The 25,877-nt window shown below is 39.3% G+C and overlaps 1 protein-coding gene across 4 annotated transcripts in view; it reads left to right on the top strand.

Moving 5' to 3' along the window:
• Positions 1-623: 623 nt before the first annotated feature.
• Positions 624-25,877, top strand: part of TADA2A (transcriptional adaptor 2A) — a 48,629-nt gene continuing 23,375 nt past the window's right edge. For 2 of the 4 annotated variants that reach the window (XM_028109296.1, XM_028109300.1), the window contains exons 1-8: positions 624-700; positions 3,197-3,325; positions 9,188-9,294; positions 10,714-10,773; positions 21,040-21,131; positions 23,056-23,213; positions 24,465-24,553; positions 25,751-25,823. In XM_028109296.1, the coding sequence (XP_027965097.1) occupies positions 3,301-3,325; positions 9,188-9,294; positions 10,714-10,773; positions 21,040-21,131; positions 23,056-23,213; positions 24,465-24,553; positions 25,751-25,823 (604 nt within the window). In that variant the 5' untranslated portion in view covers positions 624-700; positions 3,197-3,300. Of the gene's footprint in view, positions 701-1,455; positions 1,611-3,196; positions 3,326-9,187; positions 9,295-10,713; positions 10,774-21,039; positions 21,132-23,055; positions 23,214-24,464; positions 24,554-25,750; positions 25,824-25,877 lie in introns of all 4 variants that reach the window. The other 2 variants (XM_028109298.2, XM_028109297.2) reach the window with 2 other exon arrangements.

The raw sequence follows: 25,877 nt of genomic DNA on the forward strand, positions 1-25,877 counted from the left end.
ATAATGAGTAGTAGTAATAAGAGATGTTGGGACATACCTAGCCCTCAAGATTGACATCAGAGCGGACCACCACATCCTCTCATCATTGCGCCTCAGTCTGGGCCCCTGAAGCCCAAAGAGGGGATGGTTCTTTCCAAGGAAGAGAATTTCGACGTTCCAGAAGCACCTGAATAAAACGTACCCTGTTTACCCTTACACCATTCAGTCTGGTTAATCCGCGAGCAGCGCTGCAAGAGCCGCTCGGCCTCAGCTGCGTTCGCGTCAACAGGGGCGGGGGTAGTGGGAATGTTAGGAACACAAAAGCAGGACAGCACCGTCCCGCTCCACCTCACCGCACTCTGGAGCGGCTCGAACGGCGGCGCCACGCACCGGCAAGCCTCTGGCGCCCGGCAACGCGCCTCACGCAAAAGGGACTGCTGCCCGGACTCAAGTCAGGCAAGCTGCTCAGTCCGCCCTAACCTCCCGGACCTCTGCCAGAGAACCGCGGCGGGCGCGCGGCGAGGCCGAAGCGCGGGCCGAGCGGAGGGCTGGGGCGGCTGGGGCGGCGGCGGCGGCGGCGGCGACGGCGGGGCCGCGAGGGCCTGGGCGGGGCGGAGGCGGCGCGCGCGCGCGCGCCTATGTCACTCGAGAGCGAGCACGTACCCCCGGGGGCGAGCGCGGCTGGCGGCTCCTTGGCGCGGAGCAGGGGGGACTTGGCGAGGTGAGGCACGAGGCGCTGCGGGGCGGGTGGCGGCGGGGCGCGAGCCCCTCTAGCGGCCGAGGGGGTGGCGGGTGCGGCGAGGGGCGGCAGGGACGGGGGCGGGCTGCGGGCCCCGGCGGCTAGGGGGTAAACGCGACGGGCGGGCTTGCGGAGCCGGGCCACGCCGTGCTTGGGGGAGGGCGGCGCGGGCTCGGCCTGACTGGTCGGCCCCGCCCCGCGGCGTGCCTGGCGCGCCCCGCCCCTTGCGCCCCCTGGGCGGCCCTGCACTGCCAGAGCCTCGGGATTCCTATTTGTGCGGTGGCGCGCGTAATTACGCTGGGAACAGCAGCTCTGTGTCGGGCACCTGACCGACGTTACATTTCGAGTTTTCAAGTAGGCCTTACACACTAGGTAGTTCAGCTCCATTTTGAGGCCGACTGAGGCTCAGGTAGAATGACTTGCGCAAGATTAAACAGCTTAAGGAACAAAGTGAGGAGCTCCGCCTTGTCTGCAAAACTCCAAACCCTGCACCTGTACTCTGCACCACAGAATGCCATTCTTCGCGGTGCCTGCCTTCTACCTCCCAGTGACTTTGAATTTGGTAGATGTTAATTTGGAGCTACCCCCCACCCTTTTATGGATGTCAGTGTCAGAAATGTCTCTTGTGAGAAAAAAGGAGAGGAAAAAAGAAAATTCTGCTTTTTGCAATATTGTGCTTATGACATGGAGTGTTTACGTATTCTTTACTTGACCATCTCTATTAACCTTTGTTGAAGGTCGCTGCTGTTCACTACCTTTAAGACATTGTGCAAGTAGCAGTCTTTCAGAGCTTCCTTTCTTCTTTGAAAAAGCAGCATGCTTGAAGGTTGTGAGGATTCAGAGATAATCCACATACAGTGAGTGGTACCCCAGTACCTGGCATATGAGAAAAGTCAGTAAATGTTGGCCATTATTTTATTACTGAATGCATAATACCTCTTGCTAAACCCATTTTTCTTCAAGACTAACTCTTCTGGGACGAGAGTAGAGCAAGAACCACCCTATCCCAGCCCACTTCAAAAAAGACAAGTTTATTGACAGCCATGTTATCTGAATGTCATACAGACTTAAGGATGAATTATACCCCAAGCTCAGCATACCAGGTGAAAGAAGTCACTCCAGGAGAACTAAAGATGAATTAACCTGTTGTAAAACTAACATTTGTCCATTACGTTTGGTTTATTGAGTTCTTTCTCTGTGTTTGGCACTTTGAAGTGTACAGATGTGTATTGGATAGTAGTCCCTGCTTTCATTTAGTCTACAAATGGGAAAAAAATATGCATTCAGAAGTAATCCCTCAAAAAGTAGAATGGTTTGCCAGAAAAGAGATAGCTAAGAAGCTGTAGGACTATAGAAGGAGAGATGTTTTCTTGACTTAGGGTGAAGTATGATTTCATTTCTGCCTTCAAGAAAATACTTTGTACATTGTTCAAACATTAAGTATTTATTCAAAGAGAAAGTGAACAAATGTATGTCGTAATAGACAGGGTTCCTTGGTTTTTCATAATAGAAAGTCATTCATATTAAAGTATTATTAGAAAGATAGACAAATGAGAAAAAATCTAAACAGTTGGGCCACGCTTGGGGATGGGGATCTCAATAGCCAGAGCTCTGGACCAAATTCTTTGATTAGTGAATGACTGGGCCCCATTTGACGTCTGTCCTTGTATGTCTTACTCAAGATTGAGATTTTCATAAGAGATCTGGTGGCTTTAGCTGTCGGGGTGGGGTTTAGAGTATTGTGATTGGTAACCCCACCAGAACCATATGAAATGTGGGTGAGTCAGTGTCCCAATGGAAAGAGGATTAAGGAGAGAAATGATACTGGGTAGAGAAAAACAATAGTTGTTTATTAGAGATATGTACCTTTTATAGAGGGCTTACCAAGGGCCAACCACCACGGTGCATTATTTATATGGATTTTGGTATTTAGTCTTCACAATAACTGTAGGAGGTAGATACTGTTTCTCATACCCACTTTACAGAGGGGGACACAGGCTTATAAAGACAAAATAATTGGGGAGCCTAGCTGGCTCAGTCAGAAGAGCATATAACTCTTGATCTCAGGGTCATGGGTTCGAGCTCCACATTGGGTGTAGAGATTACTTAAATAAATAAAACAGGGGTGCCTGGGTGGCTCAGTCGGTTAAGTGTCCAACTCTTGATTTTGGCTCAGGTCATGATCTCGGGGTCGTGGGATCAAGCCCTGTGTCAGGCTCCATGATCAGTGGGGAGTCTACTTGAGATTTTCTCTCTCTCCCTCCCTCAACTCTTGCATGCACTTTCTCTCTCTCTCTCTCAAATAATTCTTTAAAAAAAAAAAAAACCCTTAAAACAAAATTTTAAAAAAAGATAAAATAATTTGCTTAGCATTACAAAGCTAGGATGTGGTAGAATTGAGTACATTGCATTGTCTTCTCTGCATCTTGTCCTTTTGAATTATTTTCTGATCCATATGCCACTTTTGTTTGTTCATAGGGAGTCATCAAGCTTTGCTGTATGTGTTGACCAGTTCTGACATCTCCTTGAAGGAGTGCCGCATTGAGGAAGATCAAAACAAGATTGTTTGCAAATTTTAGGGAATGGACCGTTTGGGTTCCTTTAGCAGTAAGTATAGTAGGAATAAGACCCAGGTGAATATTAACGGCAAACTCAAGTGGAAGTTGATCAAAGAAGAAAAATAAGCACTTTGAAGTTAAACAAAGCCCTGCGAATCTGATCCTAAAGGAAAAAGAGTATCAAATCAAAATAAAATTAACCAATACTTATTGATTGCCCACTAAACACATGACACAATCGTATCACCCTAGGTCTTGTAAGAAAACTATGCTCAGGCATATGATTAACCTGCAGTTAGACTTAAGAAAGTAGTTGGATTTCTCTTTAGATTCGATAATATATTTTAGATGCCTTGATAAAAAATAATGTCAGTGGTAGAATAAAAGACATGCTTCTCTTCCCCCTTCCCTTTCAGGGGGAACTTGTGTTCTAAGAGTGAACCACAGTATAATAATCAGAAAACTATGGTGCGTGTGTGAAATAAATTCAGGCAGCCACAACTATGGAGAAAAAAATACACTACCTTTTCTTTGTTTCTGATGATAAGAGATTTGGAAGAAATAGAAATTCTGTCGTTAGATGTTAGTAGTGTCCCAATGAGAAGAAACAGAAAGGCACTTTTGAGGTATTGTTTCCTTTTCAGCAATATCTTAAAGGACCTCTTACTTACTCTCTCATCACACCTATATATGTATAAATTTAGGACAGAATGAAGGCTTCAAACACATCTAATTCAAATCTCTCATTTTACACATGAAGAAAACCTAAATGGATTTTCCTTATGCTGGAAGTGTAAACTGAAACCATTCCCGTTCCCTTTTTAAAATACGAAAATAAATAAATAAAATATTTTAAAACTTTTTATTTGGAATAATTTCAAACTTAACAGGAAAGTTGGAAGAATAAGAATTGTACAAAGAATCCGCATACACTGTTAACTTCTTACTCCATTTGCATGTATTCTGTTTCTGTATGAATATACATTATATACATTCTATGTAATATATACACTGTATGTAATATGTATTTATATGCTATAGTATGTTTAGGTAGATATAGATACCCCCCCCTTTTTTTTTCAGAATTATTTAAGGGTAAGGGACATATATCATGGCCCTTTACCCCAAGCACGTTAGTGTTTATTTCCTAAGAATAGGGATATTCTATTACATAACATCAGTAGGGTTATCAACTAGTAAATTTAACATCCATAAAATATTTTTATCCAATCTACCATCTAGTTCATTCAGTTTTGTAAGCTGACTCAATTGTCCTTCATGGTGTTTTTTTTCCTTCTAATACAGGACACAGTCAGGAGTCGGTCTTACATTAATGCTGTGTTTCTTTAGCTTCCTTTAAACTGTTCCATAGCATTTGTCTTTAGTGACATTCACGCTCTTGAAGAAGACAGGCCCTTCCTCCCTCCCCTTTTTTAAAATTGAGGTTTCTTGTTTTGGGTTTGTTCTTGCTCTACACCTCATTGGTGATAATGGTTTTGAAAACCCAATCGTAGTGTCTCTCCACTGTATAATTTGTATTTTTCCCTTGGGTATAATAAACAACCCATAGGGAGACACTTTGAGGCCATAAAGTATCCCACTCCTCATCAAAATTTCTCCCTAGATTTAACATCCATTATGATTTTTCCTTGATCCAATCTTCACTATCATGCAAAATGACTTTTTTATGAATCCAGCACTCTCCACGTTTGCTAGTTAGCACTTAGATAATTATATAATATATGTAATCATACAATTGTATTTATCACATGTAATATACGATATATATATAATTTTTTGATTATATAATCAAGAGATCTAGCTCCCTTATTTCACTGACATATTTATTGTAAGTGTGGACGTGCGAATTCCTGTTTTTTTTCAAGATTTATAATTCATTATCATACTTAATTATTTTGGCTCTCAGATTGTCCCAGTTTGACCCTTGTGAGCTCCTTCATTCTGGCTCCTACATCCTTAATAACACCCATCACTTTTTTGAGCATCTCCTTACCTTTTGCCTACATGTTTCAGGTGAATCTTACATTTCCTCTGCCCCAGCCCTGGAATCAGCTACTGCTCCGAGGAGCCCTGGTTCCTTTTAAAGAGAACTGATATTAGAGACCAAGATCTGGTCATTGCTACTAGCATGTTTTGTGTCTTGGCTCATAGGCCCACAGAGCTATGAAATATATGTGCATATATGCTATATACCTATACACCAACATACATACCTACTTACCCGTACATACACTTTTAAGAAATCATGAGTTCCCATTGATACCTCCAGTTTATCTGCATAAGCTTTTTTCTTGTTTTCCCCCATTCCTTATTTGTGTGTCCTTTCCTCAGTGAGAACCTTGACATCCAGCATCAGCACCTTTACTCATTTGCTCAGTTTTCTAATACATCCAAAATTATGTCAGAATTGCTTTTCACATACCAGTGCATAAAACAGACCTCCTTCAACAAGTTCAGGATTTGTTAGCATCACCCAAGACTGAAGGTATATTGTTAAATGTCCGTAAGTTATTGAGATTTTTTTTTCCTTTTCAGTGTGGTTACAGTGTTCTTCTGAAAAACTGTTAGGTTCATCTGTTCATACTGCTTTTAGTTTTCCCTTTTTATATTTACTAATTCAATTTTTTAAATTTGAGGAACGTAAGTACACTTCCAAAAGTCAAAACTATACAAAAATATATATTTGGAGAATTGTTACTCCTTCCTATGTCTCTTCCACTCCATTCCATTCCCCCTCCCCAACCCCTTGTAGGTATCCAACTTCATTGTTCTCTAGTTTAGCTGTCCTATATTTCTTTTTGCAAAGATAAGCAGACATACATATATTTGTTTGGGGTTTTTCCCCCTCATTTTGTATAGGAAAGATAGCATCCTATGTGTGCTTTTTTTGAAGTTTGGTTTTTTTCACTTAATAGAATCTTCTGGAAATACTGTTTTAGTTTGTAAAGGTTGTTCTCATTCTTTTTTTTATAGTTGCATAGTACTTCATTGTGTGGGTACTCCAGTACTCTCCAGCATTTGGATAACTAGGTAGTATTTTGTAATTCCAAATAATGTTCTAATGTATTCCCATCAGCAGTTTATGAGAATGCCTATTTTTCCACATTCTTACTAAGAAAGCATTATCAAGCTTTTGAATTTTTGTCAGTCTGATGGGTGAGAAGTTATATCTCAGTCTAGCTCTCTCTTAGGAGTGAAGTTGAGTGTCTTTCCATATGTTTAAGGGCCATTTTTTTTTGTTGTTTTTTTTTCTAATTATCTCTTCATTTTTTTTTTTGCAATAGGATTTTTGTTCTTTTTTCCCCTCAATTTTTAAAAGTTCTTTGTATATTGGGGATGTTAGTCTTTTATCTGTAATATGTTTTCAAATATTTTCTTCTAGCTTATTTGCCTTTTTATATTGCATATGGTGTTTTTTGCCAAGGAAGTTTTTTGTTTGTGTTGTTTAGGTAGTCAAATTTATTAACCTTTCATTGCCTTTGGATTTTGAATGATGGTAAAAAAGCCTTTCCTTACTCTTAGGTTATAGAAAAGTTCTAAAATATCTTTGTGAAGGATAGTTTGGCTATGTGTATCAAAAACCCTCTGCACGCCCAATAGTTCTAGTTCTAGAAAAATATATATTCTGAGGAACACAACAGCATTCTTCATAATAGTGAAAAATTGGAAACATAAATGTCCACCAGTAGAGAACTCATTAGATCAGCTGTTTTCAACCTTACGAGATCCCACGTTTTTCTTTTTATAATATTTTTAGAGCCCATTTCCTCTTTGGAAATGAAATACATAGATAACATAACACATCTACACCCATGATGTCAAAGAAACAAATAGTAATGCCCTAACTATAATACAAAGGATAAACAAAAGAGAAAAATGAACTAATGTAATTTATTATAAAATAATATGTATCTCAGTGTTTAGACACGATTTCAGTAGAAGACATAATGACTTAAGTAGTCAGATGCTTGCACCCATATGTTGAATCACTGTGAATCTTACAACTACAAAAGCACAGTGATTCATGTGTGTTGTATTAGTGACTCAGAAATCCCACAAGCTTGAATAACTCTTGGTAAAGTTCCGAACAAAACAAGATATAATCTCCTGTAGAAGTACATGCAATTGCCTTCCTGGAAAATTAAATATATATTAAAACTGTCAAAAACATTTTGTTTTATAAGTAACATGGAATTAGGTTCTAGGTCAAGTAATTATGAACAGATTTCTCACCAACTTTGAATGTCTGGTAGGATATTTGAAAGTTGTACAGGACACAGGTCACTTCTTTGTTGTGCAGGAATGTCTTGAGCCTTGTTGGATATCTAGCATCCCTGGTCCTCACCTGCTAAATGCCAGTAGTGCTCTTTAGTTATTGTGGCAGGAAAAAAAAAAAAGCATTTCCTCAGATTTTCAAAATGCCTTTCTAGGGGGCAGTTGAAAACTATTAGGTTAGATGATTGACACAATGGAATATTATTCATCCATTAAAAAGAACAAGGAAGATGTAAGCATACTGTCATGAAAGATGTTGACAGTATATTGTCAAGTGAGAAAAAAGCCAATAAAACATCCTATATAGTATCACTTTTGTTAAAATATATACAAATGCATACATTGAAGAAAGGCTGGAACTCAGAATGTTAATAGAGGATGACTTTATGCTTTTGTTGTCTAAAATTTTTAAAACCACAAATTGGGTTACTTTTACAAAATAATTACTTCTTGATGTAAGGGTTTAAAAGCTCTACTTTGGTCAGTAACTGATTTTTTCCTGAGGAAAGAAAAACAAGCTTATATCATTAAAATAAAAGGATGTGAGGAAGAAGTAATTTGGTAAAAATTGTCATCTGACACTTAATATACAACAATTTTTGTTCTTCCATGTCAAAATTTGAAATGGGAGAAGTGGCGTAGTTGCTGTTATATATATTTATTTTGAAGCTATTGTCAGAAGGATTATGTTTCTTTCCCCTGTTATTTTCTTCCAGGTCTTCATTTAGAAACAAATGAACAATAATCATCACTTGAGGAGGGAAAGGTGCCTTGAAGAGTGTTTCTTGGGCTTTAGGAAGGAAAATGCTATTACAGAATGTGAGAAATCCTGCCTCAGGCTAAGCAGATTAAATTCTTTCATCTACCTTCAAAGCCTGTGTTTTCTTAGACCCCTACTGTTCATCACCGAAAACAACTCTAGAGAGGCAGAGTTTGGGGCAACCAGGGACACACATAATCTGCTTTTTTATCACTTTAGACAGTTTAGATTGTAGTTCTTGCCTTAATATTTCAGAGACAATACGATAATGGTCATTGGAACTAGAGGAAGGTGAGCTATGCTCTCTGCTTACCATGGGAGAAAGGGAGCTTTCCTGGGTTTAAATCTTAACTCAGATGTAAAGTAGTGTATCACAAAACATATTTAAAGGAGTTTTTCACCCCAACTTTTTACTATGAAAATTTGCGAACTTACAGAAAATTTGAAAGAACAGTACGGTTGGCCACTACCTGCATTCAACAATCATTACTATTTTGTCAGATTTGCTTCATCTAAAAATATATATGTGTGTTGTGTAAGTATGTAACATTTTCTCTCCTGGAAAAATAACTAGGAGGGAAAGCTTATGTTGGTAAATTTCTCTGCAGGGGTCATATCTACTTAAATGCTATCTATAGTAGTAGATACTACTATAGGAAGAAACAAAGCTGCCTTCAAAGAAAAAGGAACGTGATTTTTTGTTTTTCTTATTTAGAAAGAGCTCATCTTGTCTCCATAAGACAAGCTGAGTCTTCCACACAGCTCACCACCTGTGTAGTTATTTGCAGATTTTCACCTTGCACTTTGGTAATCATAACATGTTTTGAAGCTGATAGATTTTTCTTTTTGTTCTAGATGATCCCTCTGATAAGCCACCTTGCCGAGGCTGCTCCTCCTACCTCATGGAGCCTTATATCAAGTGTGCTGAATGTGGGCCACCTCCTTTTTTCCTCTGCTTACAGGTAACTCATTAAGGAGAGGCTTGCCTCTCCTGGCCTAGTTTTATGGATATAGTAAATTCAGAGATGACTATCAAAGACTCAGAAGAACCATACCTTGTTAAATCTATTCCTTCTACTTGGTCTTTCATTACGCATTTTACCAATGAAAAGTTGGGGAACAGAGCAGATGGATGACACAGACTGTTGAATATTCTATATCTCTGTATCAGCCTAATGCCGAACACTGTTTTTGCCAGTAGATTTAAAGTATTGGGACTACAGGAGTGCCCGGGTGGCTCAGTCAATCGGGTGTCTGCCTTCAGGTCGGGTCATGATCTCGGAGTCCTGGGATCGAGCCCCACATCGGGCTCCCTGCTCGGCAGGGAGCCTGTTTCTCCCTCTCCCACTCCTCCTGCCTGTGTTCTCTCTCTCTCTGTGTCAAATAAATAAAAACCTTCAAAAATAAAGTATTGGGACTATAGGAAACAGAATTGGAGGATTATTCCTTTTTTTTTTTTTTAAAGATTTTATTTGAGAGAGAGAGAATGGCGGAGAGAGCACATGAGAAGGGGGAGGGTCAGAGGGAGAAGCAGACTCCTTGCTGAGCAGGGAGCCCGATGCGGGACTCGATCCCGGGACTCCAGGATCATGACCTGAGCCAAAGGCAGTCGCTTAACCAACTGAGGCACCCAGGCACCCCCAGGATTATTCCTTTTGATAGCACCTATGATGCTGTTATTAAAGAGTGATCTTTGGGCAGGTGACAAACGAGAGAACAAATCATTCTGTGGATGATTATAGTAATAATACTAATTACAAGTGCTTACTTTGTTGTTGGGCACTATTTTGATTCACTAATTTATGTGAATTAACCTTTAGTTCATCACTATAACCCTATGAAGTAGGTATGATTAGCATCCCCATTTTATAAAGGAAACTCAGGCAAAGAGAGTTTAAGTAATTTGCTCAAGGTCACACAGCAAATACCATGTTATTGGCTCCAAGATGCTATTGATTATAAGAAGCATCCCAGATTTAGAAATGATAAACGGCTGATGGAAGTTGTAATATACTTTTTATTATAAGATGAATCCTGATTTTGGAGTTTTAAAATAAAAAAATAGCTGTCTTAGAATTGCCTAAATACTTAAGTTTGGAGCCGGGATTCAAATTTACTCAGTCTGATTCCAGGGCTTATGCTCTTATCAAAAGAGGCGAAGTCCTAGAAAAAGTCTTTTTTTCAGATTATTTTTTCCTCTGTGAGGGCCACTGAAGAGCTGTGATCAGGTATGTAACCATCCTCTTGCGGCTGCAGACAAGATTAAATGAATTCTTAAAAAGTCATCGTAAGAGTAGAGCACCCCCAAACCATCTTTTATCCTATAAGAAGGCATTTCAAAAAGTAGCTTTTTGGTAACTTACTTTTCCTTTCTCTTGCAGTGTTTCACTCGAGGATTTGAGTACAAGAAACATCAAAGTGATCATACCTATGAGATCATGGTAATGGTGAAGTTGCAGGGAATTTCCATTAATTTGTCAAGTGTTGTACTGGGAATGTCTATTTTTCTTCCTCTCCAAGTATCTCCTTCCCTTTTCTTTCCTCCTCTTCTGAATTAGGTAATCATTTCCTAGTAAGTGTTTTAGGGTTTTATGGACTACTAAGGCATTTAAGTCTAAAAATCATTTTATATACTCTGATTTTTGTTTCAAACTTGGAAGGAATTTGAGGGGCTCCTGGCTGGCTCAGTCAGTAGAGCATGTGACTCTTGACTTCAGGGTTGTGAGTTCAAGCCCCATGTTAGGGGGAGAGTTTACTTTAAAAAAATTCTAAAGATTAAAAAAAAGTACTGAGATTTACTGATGTAAGGATAAGAAGTACACTGCGTTTTAGGTTCACTGATAAACATATAGTAAATGTGTTGTTGCTGTTTTTGGGCTAATGATCTTATTATGTGGTTCATGTGGGCAGTGGTGAAGTTAATGTCTGGCACTCCCTCCTCCTGCCTTGGGGAAATTAGTTACCCTCTGAGAGTGAAGTTATAAAATGAACATTGAGTGAATGATATGATAGACTGGCTTATGGGCCAGAATAAGACTTGGCTGGAACCTGATTGATTATATTGCCACCTCTAAAGAAGGAATGAGAGGCAGATGTTGGTAGTGTCCCTTCCAAGTTCTAGCCAGAGGAATGGGCACTTTGATAAGCCAAAATGAATATCTGGTCTGCTTGGGAGGTGTATAGATCTTTGTCAAGATAGTTTTGTCAGTTATCAGAAAATAATTCACCAAGTAGTTTTCTTACATTTGGCCTCCCATTCAGTTTTTTTTGTTTTTTGTTTTTTTTACAGGAAAGAATACTGGCTGGGCATCTTAACAGTAGTAATTTCACATTGTGAATTAATCCATTTATACTTGTATTAGTTTTCTATTGCTTCTATACCAAATTATCAAAAATTAAGTGGCGTAAGATAACACAAATTTATTGTCTAACAATTCTGTAGGTCAGAAGACCGTTAGGCTCACCTTGTTTGCTGCAGGTCCCATAATGTGAAAATGAAGGTGTTGCTAGCCTGGGCTTTATCTAGAGGCCCTGGGGGAGAGTCCACTTCCAGTCTGCTGCTATTCTCATTGAGGTTGTTGAATAATTCCCCACCTTGAGGTTGTAGAACTGATGCCACTCTTCCCTTATTGGCTGTTGGCCAGGACTTGCTCTCAGACTCTTGAGACCTTCCTTTCTCCATATTCAAAGCTAGCAGTGTCCAGGAGTTCTTGAGGGTGATTGATGAAAAATGCCTGGAGTCTTTTTGACCTCTCCTGTTTCCTCTGTGCTGATCTCCTGCCTGCTTGCTTGCTTTCTTTTTTTTTCTCTTCCTTCCTTCCTTCCTTCCTTCCTTTCTTTCTTTCTTTCTTTCTTTCTTTCTTTCTTTCTTTCTTTCTTTCTTTCTTTGTTTCTTTCTTTCTTCTTCTTTCTTTCTTTCTTTCTTTCTTTCTTTCTTTCTTTCTTTCTTTCTTTCTCTTTCCTTCCTTCCTTCCTTCCTTCCTTCCTGTCCTTTCCTTTCCTTTTTCCTTTTTCCTTTTTCCTTCTTCTTTTCCTTTCCTTTCCTTTCCTTTCGACTTTATTCATTTATTTGATAGAGCACAAGCAGGGGGAGCGGCAGGCAGAGTGAGAGGGAGAAACAGACTCCCCGCTGAGCAGGGAATCCGATTTGGGGCTCAATCCCAGGACACCGAGACCACGACCCGAGCCGAAGGCAGACACTTAACCGACTGAGCCACCCAGGTGCACCCCTTCTTCTTCTTTAAAGGAGATTTAAGTTAAGTGTCTGCCTTCCATTCGGATCATGATCCCAGGGTCCTGAGATCCAGCCCCATATCGGGCTCTCTTCTCAGCGGGGAGTCTGCTTCTCCCTCTCCCTCTGCCTACTTGTGCTCTCTCTGTGTCACATAAATAAATAATCTTTAAAAAAATAAACCAAAGGGAATTTTATTTATTTTAAGTAATCTCTGCACCCAACATGGGACTCAAACTCGTGACCCTGAGATCAAGAGTCACATGTTCTTCTGACTAAGCCAGTCAAATGCCCCTCTCTTACCTCCCTCTTCTACTTTTAAAGGCTTGTGTGATTACGTTGGACCCACCCAAATTTTCTAGGCTGCTCTCCCTATTTTAAGGTCAGCTGATTAGTGCCTTAATCCCATCAGCAGAGTCCCCTCACAGCAATATCTAGTTACTATTTGATTGAATAATCAGGGGACAGGAATCTTGGGGGGAGAGGGGTGCATCTTTGGAATTCTGCCTACCACAGTGCCATAATGTATCTACTTCAGTCTCTTTAAAAGTTTAGAAAGGGTGAATTAGCATTTCTGAGTCTGATTATTTGTGGGGTCCTGTTTAAGATGAGCCTCTAATGCTGAGAGTCAGATCCTGTCCATAATTAATCAAAGAAAATGCTCCTTACTAAGAGTTCTTGGCAGCCAGCTGACTAGCCTTCCCCTACTGCTCTCTAAACACCTCAGTCTTACAGTTTCTCCACTAATTATAAGATTTGGAATAAGATATTTTTATATTAAACTTTATTTTACAGAGCAATTATAGGTTTGCAGCGAAATTGAGTAGAAGGTACAGAGATTTCCCCTATATCTTCTGCCCCAACACATGCATAGTCTCTCCCATTAACAACATCCCCCACGAAAGTGGTACATTTGTTATAACTGATGATTATAACTGATGAACCTACATTGACACCTCATTATCATCCAGAGTCCACATTTACATCAGAATCAGCTCTTGGTGTTACACATTCTGTAGATTTATACAAATATATAGTGTCATGTATCCACCATTATAGTATTTTACAGAGTAGTTTCATGGCCCTAAAAATCGTCTGTGCCTTGCCTGTTCATCCATCTCCCCCCCCCACCCCCGACCCCCAACCTCTGGCAACCACTGATCTTTTTATAGTCTCCATAGTTTTGCTTTTCCCAGAATGTCATATAATTGGAATCATGCAGTATGTAATCTTTTCAGATTTGCTTCTTTCACTTGGTAATATTTAAGTTTTCTCCGTGTCTTTTCATGGCTTTATTGGTCATTTCTTTTTAGCAATAAATAATATTCCATTGTTTGGAGATACCACAGTTTATCCATCCACCTACCGAAAGACATCTTGATTGCTTCCAAGTTTTGGCAATTATGAATAAAGCTGTTATAAACATCCATGTGCAGGTTTTTCTGTGGACCTAAGTTTTCAGCTCCTTTGGGTAAATACTGAGGAGTGCAATTGCTGATCACGTGATAAGGTTGTTTAGTTCTCTAAGAAACTGCCAAACTTGTCTTCCAAAGTGGCTGTACCATTTTGCATTCCCAACGGCAGCAAATAAGAGTTCCTCTTGCTCCACATCTTCACCAGCATTGATATCAGTGTTCTGCATTTTGGCCATTCTGATAGGCGTATGGTGACATCTTTTTGTTTTAATTGACACTTCTCTGATAAGATATGTGAAACGTCTTTTCATATGAATAATTTTTTCTCTTTTGTCAATTGCAAAATGAAGGAAGGGTTGGGAAAATGTGGTCAACGTATCTATGACTTTGAGTTCATTTCACCAGCATATCAAATTATCAGAAAATTGATTTATTCTTCCCAAATTCACACAAAAATGCCTGGAACCAGAACACAAATTTTTTCCTTGGAATTGTTTTCACAGTTCCTTATGGGATAACTCAATATAGGCTGGGTAGATGGATGATTATCCACTGTAGGAAAGCAGTTGTGCTCTATCTGTTCGGGGCACCATGCCTTCCGCATAATGCTGAAGGCACTGAGTTTCACTCCAAGGCCAATTAAGTTTTCTGATTACATCATCCTTTTCTCACATACTCAACACCCATACAAACACATTTCAGAATTTTGTCCTTTACTTTGGGGAGTTTTTGGAGGTTACTAATACTCTCTTTTTTTCTGCCAATCTTATCTATTCCCAGATAAGGAAAAGAAGAATCTTTCCTTCTGTAGGAATGATGACCAAATTTTGACTTTCTAGACATGAAGCCACCAGAAACTTGACTTTTTTTTTTTTTTTTTGCTTATGAAGCCACAGAAAACTTTAAATGGGTTTTAGTACTTTTGTCATCTCACAGTGCTATATTTTTGGAAGTTACTCATGCTGTGGTGGGTGGTGCATTAATCAGGATTTCTGAGTTCTATGCCTATTTTTGTCTTATAATTCTTAGAACCTTGAACAAGTCAAGGCACCTCTTTCTGCCACACCCTTTATACCAGTGATTTTAAACTTTAGTGCCTAAGAATTACCTGGGAGCTTCTTAAAATTGTAGATTCCTAGGCCCTACTTGTAGAGATTCTGGTTAGTAAGTCTGAGATTGGGTCCAGGAATTGAATAACACTGATTCAACTTTAAGAAAAACTCCCTTATGCCCGTTTATTTTTTGGTGTAGAAAGTCTTTCTTGTTTATCTCACAGTAAAGTTGGTGAGGACTAATTAATTTCCTAAAGTAGTTTTAGAAATAACATAAGCTCTTCAACTATGAATTTTCTTATTTATATGTATTTATGCTGTTTGCTAGATTATGATGAATATAGACATAGACAATATATGACATAAACTTCTCTTCTGGATCTCATGGTACCTCATGTGCTGGGCCTATTCATAGTATGTACTCAGATAAAAATGTGTTGCTTATTAGCAGTGTAATTTCACAAATCAGTTTTTTTTTTTTTTGGTCATCAACAAAAGGTATAACAATTTTTTTTAAAGATTTTATTTATTTATTTGATAGAGACACAGTGAGAGAGGGAACACAAGCAGGGGGAGTGGGAGAGAGTGAACCAGGCTCCCCACAGAGCAGGGGCCTGATGCGGGGCTTAATCCCAGGACCCTGGGATCATGACCTGAGCCGAAAGCAGACACTTAACAACTGAGCTACCCAGGTGCCCCAGTATAACAATTTCTAAATGCCTGTGTAATCTGGAGACCTCTCCTGTCACCTTTTTAAAATAACTTATAGAAAATTCAAAAAAACAAAATTTTATTTTTACCCTAAAATAGAATGGTGTTTTCGTTATCTGTTGCTACCTGATAGCTACTTCAAAAGGTTGTGGCTTAAAATACCAACTATTTTTTTGTCTCCCATAGTTCTGCAGGTCAGGAATTCAGATTGGGCACAGTGAAGGTGGCTTTCATGCCCACATGATGTGCGGAGGTTAGAAGTCCACAGGGCTTTTTTCACACCGCTGGTACCTCAGAATGGCTTGAATTGGTTGGGAGACCCCTGGAACATTTTTTTTTTAATGGTTTTATTTATTTGAGAAAGCCTACAAGCTGGAGGCAGAGGGAGAGTATCTGAAGCAGACTCTGTGCTGAGCGCAGAGCCCAGTGCGGGGCTTGATCTCACAACCCTGAGATCATGACCTGAGCCGAAACCAAGAGTTGGCCACTTAACTCACTGAGCCATCCAGGTGCCCCCAGCGGGAACATTTTAACTAACTGGTTCTTCTCCAGGTAGCCTTGGCTGCCCCCCCCCCCCAAGGCCTCTCCACATGGTCTTTCCAGCAAGGAGGCTAGGTTTCTTACATGGTGGTGGTTCAGGGCTCCCAAAACCACAAAAATGGAAGCTGCCAGGCCTTAAGCAAGTCACAGGTCCAGCCCATATTAAATGGGACAGGACTGCACCAGGATGTGAATTCTAGAAGTTAATAGGGGGCTACCATTGTAACCCAACTACCACGTATAGTGTAATAAAGTCCCATATACTTGTTACTAGCTCTTAAAATTATCAACTCCTAGCCTATCTTGTTTCATCTAAACCCCCACTTCTCCAGATTATTTTGAAGCAAATCCCCCAGACGTCTTATTTCATCTATAAATGTTTTACTAGATCTCTCTAAAATTTAATTCAAGTCACTTTTTATTCCCCAGTCATGTCATAAAAGCTTTTTAAAAATATCTCTGCTCCCTTCTCTACCCCTGAAAATAATTCCTGTTCTGATTTTTATCACCATAGATCAGTTTTGCATATTCTAGAACTGCATATAAATGGATTCATACTGCATGTACTCTTGTTTCTGGTTTCTTTCAGCATGTTTTTGAGATGTATTCATGTTATATGTAGTAGTTCATTCCTTTTTGTTGAGTAATATTCTGTGGTATGAATGTGACACTGTTCATTCTCTTGTTGATGGACACCTGGGCTTTGCCTAGTTTTATGCTATTATGAATCAAGCTGTTATGAACTTTTCTTGTATAAGGCTTTCTGTGGACACACATTTTTTGTCCTTGGATAAATACTTAGGAGTGGAATTGCTAGGCCATAGAATAGGTGATTATTCATATTTAACTTTTAAGAAACTGTCAAGTTTCCTAAGTGGCTGTAGTATTTTACACCTGTGCCAGCAATGAATGAGAGTTCTGATTGTTCCACGTGCTTGCAAACTTTTGATATTGTTGGTTTCTTCATTTTAGCTATTCTAGTGGGTTTCATGAGTGTAGTGGTATCATGAATTTTTTTTTACTTTTACAGTTTGTTTTAATTGGGATACAAATAAGGTCCATACATTCCGGTTGGTTGCCTCTTACATGTATTCTGTTCTGTGGGTGTTCCACTCTCCCTGTCCCCCTTCCCCCACTCTTTTTCTTGTTTCTTATAGTTTATTTGATTTTTAAAAAACATGAGTTCTCTGTCTTACATATATTAGTAGAGTGTGAATTTTGCTCTTAACATGTTCTTCGGTCTTCTGTGTTTTCTATAAATTGTTAGTGACATATAGCAGCTGTACCAGATTCATTTCTGATCATTGTGTAGATCTGTTCATCAGGGATTGCAAAATAGTTATCTTTTAACCTTAGCACTAGCACTCTTTTTTTTTTTTAAGAGAAAGTACATGCACGATAGGGGAGCCGGGGTGGGGGAGAGGGGCAGAGGGAGATGGAGAGGGAGAGAGAGAATCTTAAACAGGTTCCATGCTCAGCGCAGAGCCCAACATGGGGCTCGATCCCACAACCCTTGAGATCATGAGTCAAATCCAGAGTCAGACGCTTAAGCGACTGAGCCACCTAAGTGCCCCCCAGAACTCATTTTGATTTATGAGTTAAAATAATTCTAGAGCATCTGGGTGGCTCAGTCGTTAAGTTTCTGCCTTCGGCTCAGGTCATGATCGCAGGGTCCTGTGATCAAGCCCCGCATTAGGCTCCCTGCTCAGCGGGAAGCCTGCTTCTCCCTCTCCCATTCCCGCTGCTCGTGTTTCCTTTTTCACTATATGTCTGTCAAATAAATAAATAAAATCTTTAAAAAAATAAATATAATTCCATAAAAAGAAATGTTTCATCTCTGTGGTCACCCAGGAAAGGCAGGATAAAATACCTGATTATTTCCCTTTGTTTACTAATTTTGAAAATATGAGTTGGTTCCCTGGCATCCTCTAAATATTTAGATTTTATGTATTTCAGTTCTTTGCAGTTATTATCCTTGTTAATGCTCAAAATGCTCCATCTTTTCTATTCCCTTCTCTCATGACCTCCAATCACCCCTCTTGTATCTCACAGAAAAGGACAATATTACAAAAGCTGATTACTCTCCTTTTGAGTCACTTAGAGCTGGACTCTCACCTCTCAGTCTTCCCAAATTCCAAAGACCTATTTATACTGTAACACATACTTCAATAACTGCTTGCTCACATCTCACCACTTACAATTTAAGAATCTATATTCTTAAATTCTGTATTCTTAAATCTATATTCTTAAATTCTCTATTCTTAAATCTGTATTCTTAAATTCTCAACCAAATTTTGTTGGATACAGAAAAAGCCCCATCTCTCTTTTCTTTTTCTCCTCCTTCTCCCTCTTCCTCCTCTTCTTCTTTTTGAGATTTGAAGAAGAGGAAGATCCTGAATTTGCCCCTGAATCTATAGAGTGTAGAATAATGTTCTTCCACTTAATATGTATCCTGTGCATCTTTCCTTTAGGAAAAATGGGAATATGTGGTAGCTAAACAGCATGTGTGAAATTATTATTATTATTAAATTCTGCTATTTTGCACATTAAATATGGAGAATCCACGGCATTGAGGGCTTGAAGAAATGGAAAGCATCCAGAGAAACCATGTTGTTTATTCTTGAGCTGCTTTCAAGATTGTTTTCTTTCTCTTTGCTTTTTAGCAGTTGACTATAATATGGTGACTCATTCTTCCCTTTGAATTTATCTGTTTGGAGTTTCCTAAGCTTCTTCAGTCTATAAATTTAAGTAGTTTGCTGAATTTAGAACATTTCAGCCAGTATTGCTTAAGTTAATTTTTCTGTCCCATTCTCTCTTTCTCCTCCCCTCTGGGACTCCAATTCCAAATGTGTTCAATATATTGAAGCTATCCCACACAACTCTGACATTGTTTTTTTATTCAATCTTTCATCTTTTTCTTCAAATTAGATTTTTGTTGTTGTTGATGTATCTAGGTGTTTACTTAATTTCTCTGTCAACTCCATTTTTTGGTTAGTGGGAGCTTCTACAAGTTGGCCTCTGAATCCTTTTGACATGACCCTTACTGGCTTTGAGAACCTCTTTGCTTTCCATTATGACAAAATGTTCTAGTCTCATTCTGGTACATTTTCTTACTCGAACCTAGATTCAGGTCTTTCTTCAAAGAGCCCTGTTTCCTTAGTGGGAAATAGTATTTAGTGACTGCATACTGGGCATTAGAAGTGTTCATTGCTACTGGGTTGGTCATCATTTCTAGACTTTTTCATTGAACAGTGTTAGGAAATTATTATTTTGAGACAAAGTACATTGTAAGTTCATACTAAACTTCCAATTCAAATATAAGACCATAAGGTTTTTGTGTAAGCATAGGTCTTGTATCTATATATTTTTAAACTCCAAGCCGGAAATCCCACTGCCCAGTGACACCAGCGCAATTTCTTACTTGCTTTACCCCATAACACATCTGCACATAATAACCTCAGAATAACTATACCAGCACTCCTGAAAACAGTGTAAGATTTTTTTTTTTTGGCAGTTCGCTTTTCTTTTCTTTTTTTTTTAAAAGATTTTTATTTATTTATTTGACAGAGAGAGAGAGAGACAGCGAGAGAGGGAATACAAGCAGGGGGAGTGAGAGAGGGAGAAGCAGGCTTTGTGTGGAGCAGGGAGCCCCATGCGGGGCTCGATCTCAGGACCCTGGGATCATGACCTGAGCCGAAGTCAGACGCTTAATGACTGAGCCACCCAGGCACCCCAGCAGTTCGTTTTTCTTCTAAGATGTATTCTACTAGAGATATACAATCAAATCACTGTTTTAAAGTCATGTGGGATATTTTCTTTCTGTGATTATGCCTTAAAATTAATTCATAGGCTTGTTACATTTTGCTTTTGACTCTTAAGATTTTAAATTTAGTAGTTAATATACAGTATTTATATTTCAAAGTCAGATGTACCAAACAAGGAATATTCAGAGAGGTTTAGCTTCTGTCCCTCCCTTCCCCATAGGTAACCATTTTTTAAAATATATCGTTTATTCTTCTGTTTAAAAAAACATAAATATACACATATTTGTATTGCCTTCTTTTTTAGCTAAGTGGGAACATACTATAATATTTATCTCTACCTTTGTGCTAAGTTTAAAAAATACTTTGGAGTGCCTGGGTGGCTCAGTCAATTAAACGTCCAACTCTTCATTTCAGCTCGGGTCATGATCTCAGGATCATGGGATCAAGCCCCGTGTTGGGCTCCACCCTTGGCGTGGAGCGCTTGAGATTCTCTCTCTCCCTCTCCCTCTGCCATTCCCTCTGCTTGCTCACTCTTTCTCTAGCTAAATAAATGAAATCTTCAAAAATATGTATGTCTACATGAGTTACATGGCATTTCTGAGTGATAATGTTTATTGGAGACTTTTTTTTTTTTTTAAAGATTTTATTCATTTGCGAGAGAGAGAGAGAACAAGCAGGGGGAGAGGCAGAGGGAGAAGTAGACTCCCTGCTGAGCAAGGAGCCCGATGTGGGACTCGATCCCAGGACCCTGGGATCATAACCTGAGCCGAAGGCAGATGCTTAACCATCTGAGCCACGCAGGCGCCCTATTGGAGACTCTTGTAGTTAATGGTGGAAATAGAGGTGGGAGAGATGGACAACTAATAAGAATATACTTTAGGTACCTCTCAAAACCATGAGAATGATAGTCATTTAAGTATGAATTAGTACTACATTTCAGGTTGCTGGGTTCCATTTCTACATCTGTTCTTAGGCAAAATTTTTCCCTCCTTAGACCTCAGATTTTCCTGTTCTTGACCCCAGCTGGACTGCTCAAGAAGAAATGGCCCTTTTAGAAGCTGTGATGGACTGTGGCTTTGGAAATTGGTAAGAGCTTGGTGTTAAGGGTTGTCCTGCTCTAGTGGGCTCAGAGAGGAAGGTGCTGTTGAAGGGTAAAGGGAGGAGCCTTAGAAAGAGGAGTTTGGGGCCATGTGTTACTTTTCTCTTGACCCATGACTTAGAGATCTGTCCTCTTCCATTCTACATATTATTTTCAATGGCTGAAATGCCTCAAAGAGGTATGATATGTTTAGTTGTCCATGACTGGGCAGCTCTAAAAGGCCACTTTGGATATATCAAGATGGGGAGGGTTGGTTGTTTCTTTCTGAATACTGGGGAAGTTTAGACTTACTAGTTATTGCTCCTTTCTGATTTTAGGGATTTTTCTTGACTATAGATACCCTCATCATTTAAGTGAGTCAGACTTTAGGTAGATGGCCATAGCTTACCTGAGGCTCGAGTTTGGGAGACCTGTTACTCGCATTCCCTGTTTTTAGCTTGCAGATAAGTCAAAGCCTGGCAGAACTGAACAGCATTCATTGCTGTTGCCCTAGGAGGCAATGCCACCTAATAATGATATTACCACTTTCACATTTACCTTTTGGGAATACTTTCACACTGATGATTTCCTTTTGCGAAAATAGATAGTAGGGACATTATTAAATTATATTTCGTTCATGAAGAATCTGAAGCTTAGGGAGTTAAGATCATTTCTTATGATCACATAGCTTATTAGTGAAGGACTCCTAACTAGATCCTTCCTGTCCTGACTTACTAGTGTAAGTAATCTATCCCAATAGCCATAGAAGATACTGTGCTACCTCCATTGTGTCCGGGGCCCTGCAGAAGGAAACTTTAGTTCAGTTCACATTTTGCTTGTATTTATTCAGCATTTAGTAAGCATCATAAAATATTGTGTACTATGGGGAATACCAAAGAAAACAGAAAAAAGTGATCACTTGTGAGGAGCTTGCTAATCATCTTGGGCCTAGTTTTTCATTTTTTGCTTGCCTTTCTGATGTTCCAAAATGGACTAATCCTCCCTGTTCCCCTTCCCTCTTGGTAAAGACCACACAAAAAAAGACCATTGTTTCTCTGTCAACTGTGAGTAAGACACTAAACTTGGTGGTGAGGGTGGTAGGGATAAAAATTATGACATGTATTCTGCCCTCAAGAAGCTTATAATCCAGTAGGGAAATCAAAATGTACGTAGGTATGATTGGAGTACACGAAGCAGAGCATAATGATGCCTTAGTAGTTGGGCAGGTTAAGTACTGGAGAGGAGAGAGGTCAAGAGGCAACTTGGAGAGCTTACATCTCTACTCCTCCACCATCTGGGCTTAGGAGTCAGGTCTGAAGTACAGATTCTGGCTTTGTGCACTTACGTGTTTTATTTTCTCAAGCAAGTTTCTTAATCTCTTTGGGCCTCTTTTTCATCTGTGAAACTGAGATAGTAAGTACTCAACACTACATGGATAACACTAAGGCTAACTTATTTATGTTATGAATGTTTCTAGCTTCGTGCTTGGCCTATCATGGGCACTCTAGTAAAGAAATGTTTGTTGATGTGAAGTGTTTTGTAAACTATAAAACATGATGCAAATATGAAACTGCACTGATGTACATTTTGAGTGTTCTGAAGTGTTTTATTATAGCAGTTCTTTTCCTGAGGCCTAGCTCACACGGAAATTTACAGATTTTCTAGTGATCTTCCTTGCTTTTGGTGGAAAGGAAAGCACTTTTCAGATCTTATTTCTATATCTTGGAATAGAATCGGATTTGGCACATCAGATTACACCAGTATTAGGCTTATATTTCTCTCATCGTTCAGCTGATATCTCCATGATACTGGTTTGGAGGTGTCAAATTCCAGACATTTATTGAGCTGGGGCTTAAACTATGGAAAGAGCAAACCATGCTTTGAACCACTTTGTATAAATGGTCAGAGCTTTCTCTTCTTACGATCCTCTAGGCAGGATGTAGCCAATCAGATGTGCACCAAGACCAAGGAGGAGTGTGAGAAGCACTATATGAAGCATTTCATCAATAACCCTCTGTTTGCGTCTACCTTGCTGAACCTGAAGCACGCGGAGGAGGCGAAAACTGCTGACACAGCCATACCATTTCAGTGTAAGTGCCTCCTGTGTCGCTAAGAGGTGCTGAGCTCACCCTCCGGCCCTGTTGCTGTAGCAGATGAGCAGTGGTTTGGGCAGCTGAAGAGCTTATGGAAGATGGGAGGGGTTGGCCTGGCAGTTGCTGAGAGTCAGGGCTGTAATGGGGAAAAGGGGTTGGAGTCCTGCACCCGAAATCCCAGTGCCCAGAAACAGTGTGTAGTCCCACCCACTCTGAGGCTTGTGAACATATCAGCCAACTTTAATGCTTCTGCGGATGAGATGTCCAAAATGAACCAAACTTTGCTGCTTTGGAGGGTTTAAGATTCTAGATATTAGTTATGAGAGTCCAGTATTTGATTCATTGTATTTAATCATCCCAGTGTTGAGTCCAAGAAGCAGTTTGTTATTTTAGTTCACTTAGTTATGGTAGTAATAGCAAGCTTTTTTTTTTTAATCTCATGTCGCTAAGGGACTCATGGGTCTTCTAACAAAACGAAACTAAAACCATGATGAGTTATAAATGGACATCTTTGCTGAATGACTCCCAGAAGCACAAATAATGAGATATGAATGTTTTCTTCACCACCACCCTTCCCCGCCCCTTTCCTCAGACTCTAGAAACAGTTTCATAGCCGACTAACTCAAAGCCTGACGATACCTATTTGGAAAACACTTTGGGTGGTAACATTTTGTTTTCAAATCCATTAGATCATTTGTTCCTCATAGCAACCCAGTGAGATAGGGAGAGCAAGTGCTTTTGCTTTATGCATGAGGAAACAGATTCAGAAAGGTTAAATAATTTGTGCTTCATGGGACTAGAGGATATTAGAGCTGGGACCCAATTCCAGCTAACTTCCAAATCCTGTGGGGTTTTTTTGGCCCAGTTGGGTGAGATTTATAAATTGATATTGGTCCTAAGGGGTAAGGGAACTGAAGCAGACAGGGTAAATACTTATGTTCTGTAATATTAAAGAGAAGATCTTTGGTTTTCTATTACGTTAAGAAAGCACAATTCAGAAGGAATTTCCCCATTTTATTTAGAGAATTTCCTAAGTTTTAGTTTCCTTTTTAAGAATTCAGTCTGTTTCCGTAATATTTTATCTTTCTCACTTTTCCCTTTATAAAAATGTTTTGAATTTTATTTATTCTCTCAGACACTGTTTTTTTCCCCAAACAAAAATATTTCAGAGCGTAAATGAGGACTATTTCTCTGTTACTTTTTCATGCCAATATTTTATTAACTAACTAAGAACCTAAATTCTTCCAGCTACAGATGACCCTCCCCGACCTACCTTTGACTCCTTGCTTTCTCGGGACATGGCAGGATACATGCCAGCTCGAGCAGATTTTATCGAGGTAGGAGAAACTTGTTTTTGTTTCACATGAGGCTTATATCTCTTACCTATAGGTTCCATACCACTAAAAACAGATTTTCAAGGCACTGTAATTTATAGGGCCTTTAGGCAGCCACGTTTTCTTTCATTTGAGTGTCTTTTCTCATTCATGACATTTTCACATATAAAATGTAGTTTTACATACCAAGAACCTATTTCTAAGTTGCAAAGATGTTGGCTCTCATTTACTTAATAGATATGGGGTTTCTGTGGTCTGGTTCTCATTCCACCCCTCGGGCATTTCAAAGTTGTACAGTATCAGGGATTGGCAGACTTTTTCCTTTAAGGACCAGACAGTAAATAGTTTTTGTAGACCATTAAGTCTCTGTCGCAACTAAACTGCCATTACTATGCAAAAGCAACATAAATAATGTGTAAACAAACAAACATGCTTGTGCTCCAATAAAACTTTATTTACAAAATAAGCAGTGGGCTGAAATTTGTCCATAGACTGTAGTTTGCTGATCTCTGTTCTGTATTCAGAAGTATATAAAGCATGATGAATGTGTATAAAAACTGTATATTCCTTATTCATCCATGGAGTTAAAAACCATGTGAAAGCAATTACAAGTCTCTTGATTTATCATCTGATCCACAATGACAACGCTCCTGGAGATAATTTAAAAGTTTAGCAAACTACAATAATTTTGCCAGCCACACACAGGTCTTCATTTTGTTCATGGCAGCTGTTACTTACTGCTCCTACAAATTGTACTCATTGAGTCAAATATGAACAAATCTATCCATTGAACTATATAAGCAATATCAAATAAATAGAGCCTCAAAAGGTAGTAAAAAGTAAGGTAGATGAATTAATGTAGACAGTGTTCTTATCTAAACACTTGATGGCCTATTCAGAGTTAGATTTCTCAGTTTAGATTTTATGAACAGATTACTTTTAATTTTTAGAACACTAGGTTTGGCTTTATTCCTGGACTTGAAACTTTCTCATATTTTTGCTGTCTCTACTGCCTGAAAGCCTCTCAAGCTTTTTCCTGTGACTTCTTCTTTCTTATAGTGGTTTCCTGACCATGTACTACTCCATTCGGTACTTTTTTGTTTTATTTGTTTCTTTTCTGTTTGCTTCTAAAGCATGGCTACTGTGAAGGCATTACTCAAAGCTGATGGGTTTGGGGTGGGGATTTTTTTCCCCAAACAGGAGTTTGACAATTACGCAGAATGGGACTTGAGAGACATCGATTTTGTTGAAGATGACTCGGACATTTTACATGGTAACATTTTATTTCAGCACATGTTTTTATCAATTGTAAAGTATATGGTGACAC

Source organism: Eumetopias jubatus, unplaced genomic scaffold, assembly GCF_037043125.1.
Source record: "Eumetopias jubatus isolate StellerSeaLion01/CBP00866 unplaced genomic scaffold, mEumJub1_p1.0 scaffold_10, whole genome shotgun sequence".
NCBI classification, from domain to species: Eukaryota; Metazoa; Chordata; class Mammalia; order Carnivora; family Otariidae; genus Eumetopias; species Eumetopias jubatus.